Source organism: Dromaius novaehollandiae, chromosome 7 (genome assembly GCF_036370855.1).
Source record: "Dromaius novaehollandiae isolate bDroNov1 chromosome 7, bDroNov1.hap1, whole genome shotgun sequence".
NCBI classification, from domain to species: Eukaryota; Metazoa; Chordata; class Aves; order Casuariiformes; family Dromaiidae; genus Dromaius; species Dromaius novaehollandiae.
In genome coordinates, this window is record NC_088104.1 from 34825141 (window position 1) to 34841759 (window position 16619).

At 33.7% G+C, this 16619-nt stretch overlaps 1 protein-coding gene across 1 annotated transcript in view; it reads right to left on the reverse strand.

The window, feature by feature from the left end:
- DNAH7 (dynein axonemal heavy chain 7) overlaps positions 1 to 16619 on the reverse strand; it is a 122345-nt gene that overhangs the window by 62101 nt on the left and 43625 nt on the right. The window contains exons 27-35 of the mRNA XM_026100623.2: positions 15869 to 16081; positions 14680 to 14778; positions 10944 to 11192; positions 6162 to 6311; positions 4916 to 5098; positions 3887 to 4063; positions 3423 to 3554; positions 2533 to 2757; positions 825 to 1022 (exon numbers count right to left, since the gene is read on the reverse strand). Of these exons, the coding sequence (XP_025956408.1) occupies positions 825 to 1022; positions 2533 to 2757; positions 3423 to 3554; positions 3887 to 4063; positions 4916 to 5098; positions 6162 to 6311; positions 10944 to 11192; positions 14680 to 14778; positions 15869 to 16081 (1626 nt within the window). The remainder of the gene's footprint in view (positions 1 to 824; positions 1023 to 2532; positions 2758 to 3422; positions 3555 to 3886; positions 4064 to 4915; positions 5099 to 6161; positions 6312 to 10943; positions 11193 to 14679; positions 14779 to 15868; positions 16082 to 16619) is intronic.

Here is a 16619-nt window from a genome sequence, read left to right on the forward strand (position 1 = left end):
TCAAGGACAAGGATAAGACACATAGTAAAGAATATGTGGCATTCTCTAAAACAGGACACACAATTGTTTTGATTTAAAACTACTTTCTCCTGAAAAGAGCAGCTGTTGTGTTTCACTGTAATGACTAGATATAGCTAAACGGTTATCTGAAGAAAACTGCCTGGGAAGATCTTGTCTAGCCAATTCTCCTCACCACTGCAGTCATATACTATAAAAAAGTCTTTGGGAATACTGCTTTTAATTTTTTGGCTTCCTATTTCTTTCAGTGACAAAATTCTTGTTCTTTCCTGTTTATTGATATATGCAATTGCCATAGTAGCATCTGACTAGAAAAGGTTATTATTTCTTTCTGAATTTTTCAGCAGTAATAGCAGCACACATTTTTGCTGCTTCTCACTCTAGAGAATGTATGTATTTTCCTGTTTTGAGCAATCCTGACTGCATGCCTTATTAAATCGTTTAGTCCTTTGTGCATTGACTTCTGTGCAAACTATCCCAAGTATGCATTGCATATAATCACAATGAAAAGTAAATCAATACAGGAGCAAAACTGAGGAGTCCTGTTTCAGTTGTATTAGGCTCTTCTTAAGAACTTAGTTTGGAAATACATAGCAAAAACAAAAACAAAACAAGAAAAAGCCCCAAAACTTTACTTTTTGCTATGTAACTACATTTTGTAGTTGCGTAAAACTAATGTGACCCATAATTTCATTTTATAATATCCAACAATTAATATCTCATTTTGCTTTTATAAAAAATTTTATCAGATTATTCCTCATCTTACACTTTTAACAAGCTACAACATTAATATTAAAAGCACTTACAGTAATATAGGTGCTCTTTCCAGTTCCTGTTGGCCCCACAAATATAGAAGGCTTTTGATGCACTGTCAACAATTCCATCAATGCCATGTATCGAACAGTATCCAGAGTTGGTACAATTATTTCATTAAACATCATATCCCGTGGTATAGGAGGAGCTGACTTTAGCGTTTCCACCCAGGGTTCCCAAATTCCTGCTCCCTGTTTTAATTTATATGAAAGTCAAATATTTACAATAAATAGTAAAACCAATGCAGAATCAATGCAAATAGCAAACCTGAAGTTCTACGATATAATAGATGTTTTTTATTGAACATTTTTTAGAAGTATTAAAAATTAAATCTCATAGATTTGGTTCAGAAAAATAACTGAAATACATTTAACTTTATATAATGCAGTATTTTCAATTCAAAGGATAAGAAACATAGTCCCTGTGCCTCGGGCATGCAGTGACTGAAAGGCAAGAATTTTGTTTAATCTTTTACAACCATACACATATGACGTAAACATACACAATATAAATATGTAAATAAAACACAAAGTTACTGTATAAATTTATCACTAAAAAAATCCTTGTCATCCTTGTCACTGACTCTCCCCATTCTTAATACCTCCAAACTATGGAATTTGGAGACAGAACAATTTTAGTGCTGAAGCTTCATAGCAAAGCCTTCTCCTCTAGTTCAACCTAGTAGAGGAGTTTTTAAAAGGTGCAGAAACTCTCCAGCAATCAATTATTAACATAAGGATGAAAAAAAAAGTAAACAACTGTATGTCCCACCTATCCCAAAAAACTTCTGTCTTGATATAGAAGTCATAAAACTTCTAGAGATTGCTCCCTCCTCAAGGCTCTCTCAGAGGGGGTATATTCCCAGCTCTGAACAGAAAATCCTTTTTACTGGCAGAACATGGTTTTATGGATTACGATCAGACGACATAATGCCCTTACTGATGATTGAAATCTCAGCCACTTTCCTTGGCAAGATGCATGAATCATGCATGAGCCAAAATCTAGACAAATGTAATTCCCATTGTACTGCAACAAGACTTCACAGGAATAATAAGCTCAGACTGCCTAGATCTGCTGCAGATATAAGTAGGAGCACAATGTAAAATTGCCAAACAGTCTCAGGATAGGAAGAAGGTTTTTGCATTCTGAATTTTTGCTTGCTCATAAACAGCATCAAAAAAGGGTGTGTTTATTTTATCTTGGAGTCTCTGGAATATACTAGATTCATTGCATGAAGTTTTCTTCCTCATTGGGAGAATCATATTATATATTCACATGTTCATCCTGGGGAAAAGGAGCAGAGGAGGAGGAGAGGCACAGAAGTAGCCTACCAGAGTAATGAAAGGGCTATGCTCTAAAATACATTAAGTGCTCAACCTAAGAAAAGAACTGAAAAAGGAATAAAATAATCTTGCAAGAAAAGAAAGAATAAAAAATAATAGAACAAAATAACTGGTTAAGATTTTCTGCCTACTTGTTCTGTCACAACAGGCAAATACTCTGGGGGCAAAAAAAAAAAAAAGGCCTGCAATTCCCAGCCAGAAAACTAGACCGTTACATTGCAAAGAGGGATATACTGTCTATTTACTGATAAAAAAAAGCCAATAGCAGAAATAAATTTACAATAGCAATATAAACCCTGTAGCATTCATAAAAGATTATTTCAAAACGGTGATCCACATCCTATTTTGCAATCCTTACCTTTTTGACAAACCGATAATCATAAATTGTTCCTTCTGTTGGAAATGGGACTGCAAATGCCTTTGAAGGCTGTTGATCAATACTGCTCAACAAGTTATATCTTTCTCTTGTCTCCTCACTAATCGGTCCATTAAGCATTTCTCGCAGAACTTTGTCAAATTTCAGTCTATCATCCTCCTTACAGCTAGCTCCAACAGACCATATCAGTGAAAATATAAAAATACCCTAGAGTTGGAGAAAAAAGAAATATATCTCCAGCAGCTGTATATTACAAAGTTCTTATTCACTGAAGTCAAAGAAATCTTTGCTACCAATCAGAAGAGAAGCACGCTGGACCAACTTGCTCTTATATACAAAATATGGTACCATCGTGACTGCAGTAGAAAACAGCATTTACATTAACTGCTAGCATCTTTCCACCTTTGGTGTGCAGCAAAACACTTGACCTGCTCCATGCAGAGCCCTTATTTTGAGAAAGTTCAAGCATAGACTGCTGTTTATTCCGAAACACTTTATCTCTCTATTATTCAAAGGCCTAGCCCACACAGTGCTGGATGCATCTGTTAACAGGGCTTTCCCTGGATTCTAATCTTTAGGTAGCATTGAATTAAGTAGGAATAAACTGAGATACTAGAAACTGGAGAATCGTATAAAATTTTCTTTAGCTGGTTGTATAAAATTCACTAAGCTTTTATCAAGAAATCAAGCACAAAAGACTCAACTAAGTATCAATTAAAAAGTAGCTATTATGTAGGTAATGGTATTTTACTCAATGGTCATTACAAAACATTTGTCCTAATGACCAAATACAGGTTTTCTCTCTTGTGAATACTATTCCAGTAAAGCCTGATTTGGAACTTCCTATTCTGTATGTTAAACATATTGCCTACCTCAAGCCAAGAGTAAACGTCATGGTCACTCATAGCTTTAATTTTGGCTTCATCAGCAAATTCATCCATCATGCAGTCCATCAGATTCATTAGTGATCGAACTAAGTTTGTATCTGAAGTAGGAGACAATTCCTGAAAAGGAAGAAGAAATATTCTCAAATGCAGGGCTATTTTATTCACTGAAAAGAAACTGCTGCATGGTGGGAGTTTTTTCATTTTTGTTTATTTACTAATTGTGAAGATAACAAAAAAACTGTAGGATAAGTGTGCCTAAGATACATTTAGAAGCACATTAAAACTTATGTCAATTATACAAAGAGAAACCTTACTCTCAGCCTTCATCTAAACAGCTGTGTATAAAGATAAAAAATATAAATCATTATGGTCCCATTAAAATGATTTGTTCCTTTAGCACGTGGGAGTGAAAATAATTTTTGGCTGTCAGAAAGCTCTCCTTATCCTACCTTTGTGCATTTCCTAATAAACTCGAGAGAAAGCGGAGCCATTCTGTCAAACAGGCCTATTATAAATTCTTTATGCACACAACTGATTCCTGGATGCATTACATTTAGCCAAGACATCATTAATGGTCTCCAGCCTAACATGTGGGGCTCCATATAGACCATACCACATCTTGAAACCTAAAAATAAAACAAAAAACAGGTGCATATTAGCTTATACAAGCCCCACATTTTTTTCTCATTTAAAAGAAACTAAAAAAACATTCAGTGTTGTAATATACAGCTTCTGAGATTATTAGAAGCTGGCATAAATTGTACCAAGCTGCATATAAAAATGCATTTGTCAGAGTGTGGTTCTGTGAGCCCTGAGACAGACAAAATTCAAACCTAGCTATATTCTTGAGCCAATGAGAAAACTAATTGCAAAGACAGAAGATTTTCTTCTTGAATAGAATCAGATCCTAACTTTAACGGCATAACAAATAATAAACTGGCTACTACACTTAATTTTTAATTGAGTGTTATACCAGTTTTAAGTCAAAATTCCTTCCTCATATTCTGTTCTGTTTACATTATTATCAGAACCTCTATTCATATTCAAGAAAAAATTTTTGCATTCCACAAACTACCATCAGGAAAAATAGGCGTGATAGACATAAACAGAGCCAGACATCCAATGACTGCTGATTTTACCAGAATTTGTCTGGGAGATTAAAGATTTACACATGAATTTTGTTCTTCTTATCAGACACTTACAGGGGCCTAACTCCCTTTTCAGGGAGTAAGAGTAACAGGGTCTTCTGGGGAACATACGTGATTTCTCATATCATATTGCTTAAATTTTTCATAATCTTACAAACAAAAAATCTAATCTACAATGTTACTTTAACATTGTTAATATCAAAGAAATACAAGCTTATAATTACTATTCTTGCTTAAGTATATTTTTAAAAAATTAGAAAAGAAATTCTTCACAGTACATCTGAATAACGAATTAGATTTGTAATTGGTTTTTCAGAGAACGGTACTTACAGTAGCAGGAGAAGCAACTTCTAAATCCATTGGTTCAAAAATAAGGCTCATTTGCTGTGACATCTGGATGATCTCTCCACTCATAAGGCACAACTTTTTGTTATCATCAAGCACAGTATTCATATTTTCAATCCATACTGCATCCACTGGTCCATCAAAAATCAGCCACTTCCTGTCTGGGGTCTGGTTTGCAGAAAATATTTTTAATCAAATATTTATATTTTATTTTGTTATTTTCCACAAACAATAACTGGAAATATTTTAAGTACAGAGTTGTATTCAGCAGCAGTTTCTGAAAACAATCACACTCTACACTCACAATCTATTTTTATAACTTTAAAGCATGTATCTGTAGTTAACTTCAGAAGGTTAATAATGTTTGACTAGAGTCTTTCCCTTATATTTGTAGAGCAGTACATCACTTCAGTCAAACTACAATTTAAATTTTAAATTTAAATATTCTGACTTAGACAAAGTGAGACTCTTAATACAACAAATTGCTACTCAGCATTAGTACTTACTCGATACTTAGCAAGGAAGTCAACAGGACTAATTTAAGAAATATGGTATTACTAAAACTATATATAGAATGAGTTTGGTACTCTACAACATAAGCAAGCAATTATAGGTATTCCTCATATTTCTTACAGGAAAATACAAAGCACTTGTGCAGTCCTGCAAATGCTATTAGTGATCATGAACGTTACACCGATCAATTTCAAAATGCTGTTAGCATGTTTAAGTTTATAGGGGAATGAGAATTTGATACTGCAATGTCTAGCAAAAACTAAGGTGTCTGTGGGATAGATACAACTTTCATCACATACAGAAAATGTTTTAGTAGACTTCAATGGAAGTTCAACCATAAGCTACAGTCAGACAGCTGTTTCTTCTAAAATAAATGGCAAAATTCCCATATACGTAAACAGTGCAGACTCGGGCCAAAAATTATAGGAAATAAGGAAAGACAATATGGTAGAAGGATTAAATATTTACTTATAACATATGCATATAAAACCATATCTTTCTTGCATAAGGGCTTATGAAACACAAATAATAATTCACTCACATCCAAGAAGTACACTGCAAAGGAGCATGTGAGAACCAAGCCAAATTGCAGTCTCTGCATTCAAATGATTAGTCCTACAAATCTTAAAGTTGTTGTGCATATAACATGCCACTGAACTCTTACATTTAAGTATTGAAATATCAGTTCTCAAAATGCTCTAATCCTGTTGGTACTCACTGGAGAAGAAGCAAATGCTCTGAAGCTCACTGCTAGGATGCCATCTGACCATTCATGTGACACTGGATCAAACTGTCCATACAGCTGACCCATTGTTATAGACTTAGGATTTAAAACAGTGATCTGAACCTTGTTTTCTTCCATCAGCCCCTAAAAACACACGTGATGCAATCTGTTAATACTGAGTATGCAATTTATTATGCCATGTGTTTTATTTTCAATTTTACAGCTCTATATTATTAAAATCTTCAAAAAAATGCATCAGGTTAGAGCAGAAAGACATCACATATTATACTGTAAAGATAGTTGAAAAACGTCTAAAGAAAATTATCCCATCTTTATCACAGGTACCTGAAAGTCTAATTGTAATACTGAGTAGTGGCTTGATAAATGATTTTTTTTTTTTAATGTTTGTGAACAGCACATAAGGCCTGTCAAGAGACCAAAGTTCTATTCCCACACTTAAAGGGATGACAAAGCCAAAATCCTTTGTATCTTCATCCCATTTTTCCCATGCTTAACAAAGGAATAAATATGACTGTCCTGGTAAATTTCTAAGGTTGATATCAAAACACTACATTAACGAAAAAGATTTTTATTACTTAAACCATAGAAAGATATTAATTTTACTTTTTGATTAACTTAAACTGATTCTTTTCTTCTCTCCTTGTGATCAAACATGACAATTTACATTGCACACATTACAGATGAGGTGGGTGAAAACCACTGTTCTACAGGAATGAGTTACAAGCAAAACTGACAAATTCCATACATTCCTTTGAACACCAACTTACTACAGCCTCATAATATAAGAAAGGTTCATGATTTAAGGAAAAAAACCCTCTTTCTTTCCAAAAGCAGCCCTACTGTTTACAAACAAGTAGCGAGGAATTAAAAGCTCAGCATTACATCATGCCTGCTTTAACTGCCTTCCTCCCATAGATATATGCATCTTCTTTGATTACATTTCCTCTGTGAAATATAAAATTCAGGATTTTTTATTACACTATTTCAAAGAAGAAACAATTATTTACATAGAAATTGATGATTACTACTCCTTTTACTACTCCAGTCTGACAGATTGTATTGAGGTATCGTTGCTGCTAACATACTTTTTTATTTCACAAAAGAGAACATTCAGAAAGGAAATGTGATATTTAAAGCAATGGGAAAACAGAAGGTAACTCCTTTGAAATAATTATCACCTACGTGAACAGCAAAAACACAAGCATGACAAAAATATAATTAAAAACAAATTTAAATAAAGCAACTTTGAAATGGTTGACCAGTTAAACTAAGCTGCTGTAACGATAAAAATTTAGATTTACAATCTTCAAGATTTGGAAGTACATTACAGTTTTCTTTTGTATTGTTTCTGTTAGCAACTTCTTACCTCATTCATCACAAATATTTCCTTCACATCTTATTCATCACGAAAGTCCCTTATTTATAAAATTCAAATATAGTAGCAATACGGCTGCTGGAGTTCCCAGAACTAAATGCTAATCATCAGTTCAAATTAATAAGAAGATTTTTTTCAAGAAGGCAGAAGTCCTCCAAGAACTAACTGTTCTCATAATGAAAATGAAATTGTGTTGACTAGTCCTGCCCCAGCTCTTTTAGGGAAAAAAATTTAAAAAAAAATCCAAGAGGTGTGTTGGCCATTTAATCAATCATTACAGTTAATCATTGAGCAGCAGAGCTAAGAGGAAGAAAATTATCAGGTAAAAATTTGTCACTCTAGCACATAACTTTTCTCCTTTACAAACAAAAGTGGGAAGGAGTGGGCAATATTCACAGAATTAAAAGGAAAAGCAGAAAGTTTATTATTATTATTATTATGGTAGAGTGACTGGCAGGAACAGAATTTCTCCTACACACCCAAAGCAAAAACTTCATAATTTATCTATCATATAGGAAGCAAATAAGTAACAGCTTTTTATAAAGGATCATAAAAATAGAGTTCTGTTTCACGGCAATACCAATTAGAAAGTCTAGCCCATCTAGTCTTGCTGATAATCTGCATGAAAATACAGGTGCCTGCCTAAGGCACTAAGGAAATTAAGCAATTTTTCTAAGGTGTCTGGTTGTATGTTTCCAGCCTGACAGCCAGAAGAAATTCAGTGTCCTGAAGATCACTTACACCTCATGGTTATTAGTATGTTTATCTGGAGGTGACAGCATTTTACATACCAAGGGATAGACTTTAATGAGAGAACTTTTTGAAAATCCTAATAAATAAATTAAATTTGATCAGTTTAGTGAAAAAAAAAAATCCTAATTTAATTCTTCCTGGATAATAGAATACATTAATGAGGTCAACAGAGGCCTGCTGACTTACATGTCCCCTCTAATGTTCAGACTGTTAACTGCAGGTTACCCTGTTTCTGTGATTTGCTTGCTGGAAATTATTTTGTTCCAGGCCTCCTGAAAATAAAAGGTTATTTGCCAAAAAAGGGGGAAATGGGTATGGATACTGGTTATGATGAGCACTGAAGACAGCATATTTCTTGCAAGGCAGTAGATATATGTTATGCAAAGAAGGAAGACACAATAAAATGAGATTATGAACATTCAGCAGTCCAGTGATTAGGTCACTCAGTAGTCCTGGTTTATTTAGCAGCTTAGACACAGCTTTTTTTTTTTTCTTCTGCAGTAGTTTTGACAATCTAGAAAATCTTTGAAAATCTTTGAAAATATATTTTGACAATTATAGAGAAAGATAATGGAGGACTTTTAAAATCCAGATTGCTATCTCCTTGAGACAGAAAGCAACCAGTGACTTCCAGATCACTTAATACACATTTTCTTTATAAGCTTCAGTGAGAATGTAACACCAGGAAGCAACCAAAGAATAAGTAACCTGCAGAGATGTTCAGATCATTAACTCCCCCCAAGAAATCATGAATCGTAATTCAGAAACTGCTACATGAGAAGTTAACTATGGCACTCAATCCCACTATGATTATTGACTGAAGTAACCAGTCATTTGAAACATACGTGAGAATAGTTAGCTGAAGAGGAAATCTTTCGTCCACATAAAGCTATATATTTTAAGATTCTTCTTGCCTGTCACCGCCTTCTGAAAGCTTGCACTTCAGAGTTTTCTCGCTTTGCTCTTACTATCAGCGATCCTGGGATTGGCTGCGTGATCAAATATTTAAGCCCAATACACAGAATTTGTAAATCTTGGATGCAACAGCAGGCAAGGCCTATTGCAGGTTTTTTATATGGTTGTAACTATCCTTCACCAATATACACAGCAAGACTGCTGTGCATGGCAGAAAAAAAAAAATTTTCACTAAGTTTTGACATTCTCTTTGCATTGTTATCTGATAACATAATACAGTATCTCCCAGGTTATGTAAAAGACAATGAAAATCTTTGAAATCATCAAAACGTCTAGAAGCAAACAGAATAATGACATCATTTAATTAAAAGGAAACACTGCTGCTAGACTCCACTGATCTATTTTCTGGAATGTTTTTCTTCCCTATCATGCTTCTGCTGGTGGTGGCTAAGAGAGATGTTTTGTTAAAAAGGGGTATTTAACATGAGAGGAGGAGCAAAACGAATCAATACATTACTGTATATCCCAAGGAGCAAATACTACCTAGACTGTATGTCCAGTGTAAACCAATAGAAATGTTTATAATAAAAGGAGAGAAAGATAACAAATTTTTGCAAAAGGCGGGTCAAACACTTATTCCTTCTTGACTCGAGTGTTTCAACTTCAGCCAAAGCGGTCATTGGTATAACAGTTGAAACAGTGAAGAGTATGGAGGTACAAGCTTCAGAAGCATGAAAGGCTATCAAAAGTCGGCATCAGAAACTTCTGCCCTTTAAGGGCAACACCTGACTCATAGGCCTTGAAACCAGAATAGATGCACTGAAGAGATTTTTATGAAGTAATGTGCAGAGAAAGCTTTTGTCTTGCCTTAATAACTGAGAAGTAAGACTTTTATCTGTGTTCCTGTGCTCTTTAGATGTGTCTCTTGCCAGTACAAAAGAGACATCTGTGTTGCCCATTACTAGTCAGTGGCTAGTCATTTCAGAAGTCTGATGGCCTGAATTTGGGAAGGATTTAGCAAAGCTACATTATTGGACAACTTATATGTTCCACGGGTAACAGGTATTACCCATTTTTCATATATGATGTGAGAAGTTATTTCACAGAACAGATCTTGGATTTCCTTTCATATCTAAAAATTACCAGAAAAATTGAAATACTTATTGATACCCTGGTTTAAAGCATAGTCAAAATTTGGGACTATTTTCTTTCTGGGTTTACATGGGTTTATTCAAAATTATTTTATTTTTACCAGGAACACCTTCAAAACTTTGTGTTAATTTATAAAGCAGATCTATCGTTTTGCATATTTCTTCTAAACTGAAAAATCTATGTTAAAAGAGAATTCGGTAGCTGTCATGTGAATAAGGAAACTGTCTGTAGCAGAAAATTAGTATAAAGCTTTCACAAGGAATAGCTTTATCCTAAAATTTAAAGTAGCTAATTAATTCCTTGTCCAATCCTATGAAAGAATTCACAGAAAACTGCACATACAGAAACTCATGGAATGTTCTGTGTATCTTTAACATTGCGTCAGCTTGTCATATGTAAGTTTGCAAGTACAGCTTCTCAATCAGATTTTTTAAGGTTTCTCCTTATATTTCTAAGATCTTTAGAGCAGATTCTGTGTTTTGTATAAACACTAAAATACTTTTATAACTTTTTTTTGAAAATAGATTTGATCAGAAATATTTATAAAAATATTTAGTTACCTTCTCACATATGTCCCCCAGTGCTCCTGCCAGAACTCGATATGCACATGTTTTCCCCCCAAATGGCTCTCCAACTATCATAAAGCCATGACGCACAATCATCATCTCATATATCTGCAGGATCTTCATAGCAAATATGTCAGTCATTTGCAGATTCATAGCATCACAGTTTTTTTTGATGGCTTCCAATAAGTCATTGTAGTCTGGTTTTGGTAGCTTCACACCAGGAAACAAATCAGAAGTAATACCCTATATCCAAAGAATGAATTGGAAAGAATACTTAACATTTTCACAGCCATTTGGTTTGAAACTCATGCAGCCAACCTTTTGCCCTTTAACAGTTGGCAGACTAATATATATTTTGATTTAAATAAAATACTTATGAATTTCAAAAGTCATCCTTGTCTGAGCCAAAGTTCTAACTTTGTAATTTATTACTGGTATTTATTTCATGTATTTTTATCATATTTACCTGCGCACCTAGAAAAGGGATTAGCCATCTAAGCATATATTTTCCTGATAAACATTAGCTTTTATCAAACTAGTTTATAAAACTTACAGTTAGAAAGCCAAGAAAACCTTTACCTTTGTCTTTCAATAACTGAAAATGATTACATGAAATCTAAATTTAAAAGGAAAAGACCCTGCATTTTCACTTACAACAGAACAAGAAAGATGTAGAACAAATTAAAGACATAATCAATTAAAAAAAAAAAAGAATTCCTGGACTATTGTTTCATTAAGATAGACCTGCAGTATCAACTCTGAAAGCAAATCTTAGTGAAAGAACATTCAAAATAAAACATATTTAGAAATGACAATGACAGCAATTATTGGTGAACTTAGAATTATTCTGATATCAGCCACCTAGAATTTAAAATATCAGTTTCAGGGATAAGAATAAAGATATTATTTTGACATATTTCCTGTTACCACGTGCCTTGGTTTCCTTTTACCATTGTTAGTTTCCAGTATTAACATGTCAATGAGCATATCAAATCCTGACCTTTTAAATAATGTATATGAGTAACATTCTATGCTACCAGGGGCGTTTTCCAATTGACCATGACAAAACCATGGCTTCTCCAATGTAAATAATCATATTTCCCGAGCAGAAATATCAAGCTGCCTTCAAGATGAGCAGCTCTCCTTCTCTGAAACACATTTGATGCAAATATCCACTTGTCATTCATCTTCAGCGCTTTTCCTCCACACCGTCCAGTTAAAGAATCATACTCTCATGCTTGAGTATGGCCTTTCTGTGCATCGTAGGTGTTATAAAAAAAGATAATAAGGGCAAAGAAAAATATATTTATGATTTCCTACTTGTAAAATGGGAGGCATAAAATGCTATCTCTTTTTTGCATTATTTTTATTATGAGTATTATGGGTGAACATGATATTAAAAGAAAACAGTATCACAGTACAAACAATTGTCCCTCTGCGTAAAAGTTTCTTTTTCTCCACAACAGAGCAGGATCAATGTTATAAACAGACCTATTAATGGGGCACAAAAACTTTATGATAGGTCCAATGGAGATTGTTAGTATTAAAGCAAAATTTTTTTTAGTGTAAAAAAGCAAGACAAAAATCTGGACTACCTTTAAATAATTTTAAACAAAGTGAAGCTATCATAGCTTTGAGTAAAGCAGGACAGATAAAGCATGCATAATTTGCATGCTCAAACAGAAACACGTAAGATTTACTGGGCATCTAAAGTCAGGTACAAATACTTGAGTGCACTGACAACCTGAACAACAGAGGGGAAAGAAACAAAATGAAAAGGAATAAGCGAGGAAGCTGGCATTTTCATCATTTCTCCCAAGCCTGATACAGAAACTGAGGAAGTAAATGAATATTTGTTTGAAATATTTCTCATAATAAGGATGGAAATAATTCCTAGAATCATATTTAAAATTTAAAATGACATTATTACTGTTGAAATTAAATCTTATTATAATTATTTCTGTATCTGATAAAGTACCTTTGTTTGAAGTTCTTATTTCAGAACTAACACTTCAGGCTATTACAGTTCCTGTATACTCTTGGCCAAACTTATTGCTGATCCTTAAAACTGTATGACAGCGAATAACTAAGTATAGTGACACTGTGATATCATGTTCATTTGTTAAGGTTTTTTTCCTAGTAATACGCATTCCTTCTGTATCAACATTATCATCTACTTTAGTTCTGCTCATGAGCCTTACACCCCTGAGCCTTCTTCTTCTGTTTACAAGTCAGCAGTGTGATGCTTCCTTTTTTCAACTTCCAAAATTTTTGCTATTTTAGGGATATGCCAACAAGCAAGATGTAATAGTATGTGCAAGGCTATTTCATACCTAAAATGACATATATGTGTTATTCTATGAAAGCAAAATATATACAGGCATTATGTCACAAATATACTTAGATGTAATTTTTATGTGCTAACTGAATTATATATGTTGCATTTCACATTCTTAAGGACTGAAATTTAGGGGAAAAGAGTGAAGATTCTTCAGTTTTCTTGGACAACCTCTGTAAGTTTATTTCCATTACTTCACAGCTAATGAAAATATGAAATCTCCATTCATAGTCATGAGTCTTTTTCAGGAAAAGATGTGTAATTCAGGTATAGCATTAATTAGGTTAGGGTAACACTGTCTAGAGACATATGTTTAGTTCCTAAATCATTACTTTTCATATTCCTTTGGATGAATCAGTTAACTTCTCTGTGCTTCAGATTTCTAATGCTTTTTCTTAAAATTCCTAATGAAAAGAGGGTCTATGTAATTTTCATGCCTTCATGAATGTTCTCTTTTAGAAATTCTCTCATTTTATTATAAAATTACACAAGTATTGTGCACTGAAAATATAATTGCAACTAATATGACTACTAGAACATACCTATTGCTATCCAAAATGCAATTTTTTCTATGCTGTGAGTATGCAACTGCATACAAATTTCCATGGCTTTACATGAAGAAACACATTTTTTCCATATAAGATCACTCTAATAAAGTTTAAAGAAAACGCACGTGAAGGGCAATGTTTTCAGTTTCCAAACATCTATATACACTAGCCCAGATCCTTCCTTTTTTTAAAAAAAACTAAAAAACAAACAAAAAACAAAGCACAGAAAGCTCAGAGCTACCAAAAAGATTGCAAACAGCTCACCTTTGTGTTGGGTGTGTCTTGTTCAATCAGAGGTATAGTAAACATACCTGTCTTCCTGTAGCATTTGAAATCCAATCCAAATTGCATAAATTAGGACACAGACTGACTGTGGTTAGTGCATCTTGTAAATCATGGGAACAAGCTACAGATAATGATCTCCAGCTTAGTCCTGTACTGAGATCAACTCAGGACAAAAATGAACATGAGTAATTTGTTCTATTTACTGCTTTGCACATGCTTCAAATGAAAATCCAAGTTTTCCTCTTATAAAAAGGAGATTCTTGATACTGATTTCACAAGAATATTAATAAGACACTCTGAAATCCTGAACACAGGATACATAAAAATAGTATGTTATAATTTCAAGCAGAAGACTTGTTAGAAACTCTCACTGATCCAAACCCAAATGCTAGATGCATCTGCTAGGGAGGAAGAGTTAATACTAACTTTTAAAATAACTATAGGCTAAATTAAAAAAATTCTTTTGGGCCATTTCGCTGATAAATCTGTTATATAATAGCTGCATCAATTAGTATTTATAAACATCTTTTTACATTACAAAAAAATCCTTGTTTCCTACCTCAAAAAGTGGTAAATCATGAGACAAGAATTTAGGCAGGTTGACATCTATAATGGATCTAAGCAGCAAAATTTCTTCATCTTCCAATGGATATTTTAGCTGAAAAAGATATAAAAGAGTGTTAGTTATCTTTTAAAGTTTCAGAAAACAAATGTTAAATTTGCCTGTTTTCCAGAATAGTTCCTATTGTGCATCTGTGTAGTTTTTTTGGCAGGTTCAGGTCCAAAGAAAGTAACACATGTCCTAGATGTACATTTATACATTCATATCAAATGTTTACAGTCGCTTCTACAGTCAGTCCAGTTTCACTTCGGTTTATGCCTAATGATAGTTGTTGCTATAAATCTGATATGACATTTTCCCTAAACTGTTGAATTTTTGCTGAGATATGTTCCTTTCCTTCCAAAGGAGGATAATTTTCCCTACTTTGAGGTAAAGTTTCAGCATGCAGTCAAGCGGAAATTCTAAAAGGTTATGTACAGACTGCTCTCCCAGGTAATAAAAAAATTAAAAGAAATGTATTTTTTTGCTGCAGCACTTTACTGGTTTTCTTCTTCTGTGGTAGGGTTGTAGGCAAAAAGATTGGAATAGAATTATCAATTTTAATAGTCTACCTAAATAAAAATAATTAAATTAATAAAAACAGACAGCTTAGTTATCCTAATAAAATGTACTCACTCATCCACTACATAAGCCAAAACAAAATACTATATTCTACACAGTCTTCCCTAAAGATAAAAGGGAGATCAGAGCCACATATGGCAGACATTAGACAAAGTGTTAACAGAATGTATTCACATACTAGGGGGCAAAGACATCTGAAACTGTTAAGAAAAGGATAGCAAAGCAGTGGCCAACAGGTCAAACACAACCGACAAGAATTTGCGTTTAACTAGAATTCTTCGAAGACACGTAAATGGCCAGCCATTCAGAGACAACTGGTGTGGGGAATGGCCCAGTAGCTTTATCTCTTCTTGGGTTTTCCTCAGCTTGTGCCTTGGAACATACTCTTTCCATTTTAAGAGTTTCATAGGTCTGCTCTACTTACCTGAGGCAGATCAATGGGAGTCACAAAGATGACTTTTTAAATATCTACTTGGCATTATGTAGAAAAGTGTACCTTCCACTGTGCAAGACGTGTTACTGAGAAAGTTACGGGATGGCAAAGAAAATTCAAGAAATCATTTACCTTCAGGTTACCAGCTGCAGTAAGTACTGACTTCACAGCTCTCATTCCATAATCATAATGGTGCTGAGAGGACAACTGCTCTGAACACAGACGATACGTAGCTACAATTTTTACAGATAGGGGTCGAGCAGTAACAAAACCGCAAGAATACAAAACTATCTCTGCAATCATGGCATAATCAGGAACCATCATAGCTACTGTTCTAAAGAGAGCCTATTAGACACATATATGAAAAAACACGTTAGCAGAAATTTCTACCACAATTTTCTAAAATTACATAAAATACTAATTTTTTCATTATTTCATTAATACAGTGATGACCAATTAAACTTAAACTTACCTATCATTGTACCATGATTATACTACGATGTATTTTATGGTTCTCCATAAAAGTTTAAAAATACTTAATTTTTCTTAGTAACAATTCATGGTAGTAGGTCTCTTTATTCAAGATTAAGAACAAAAACACATAAAACATCACAAGCTTTAGAAGGAATAGGGGAGTCCCATACAACTACCACAAATAAGCTTTGCAGCAGCTGCTGTCATACTCTTCCCATTAGAATTGTTTAACTGCAGCCTGTACTTCCCAATTTTACTATTGTTCTACCAAATTAGCAGCCAAAACTTTTCAAATAGACAAAACTTTTACTGCTTTTAATATTCTTTCAGGAAGTTCTTCTCATTATTCTCTTTCATCTATCCAAGAAATATTTTTGTATCTTGTATTCACACTATGTGCTAATGAGTG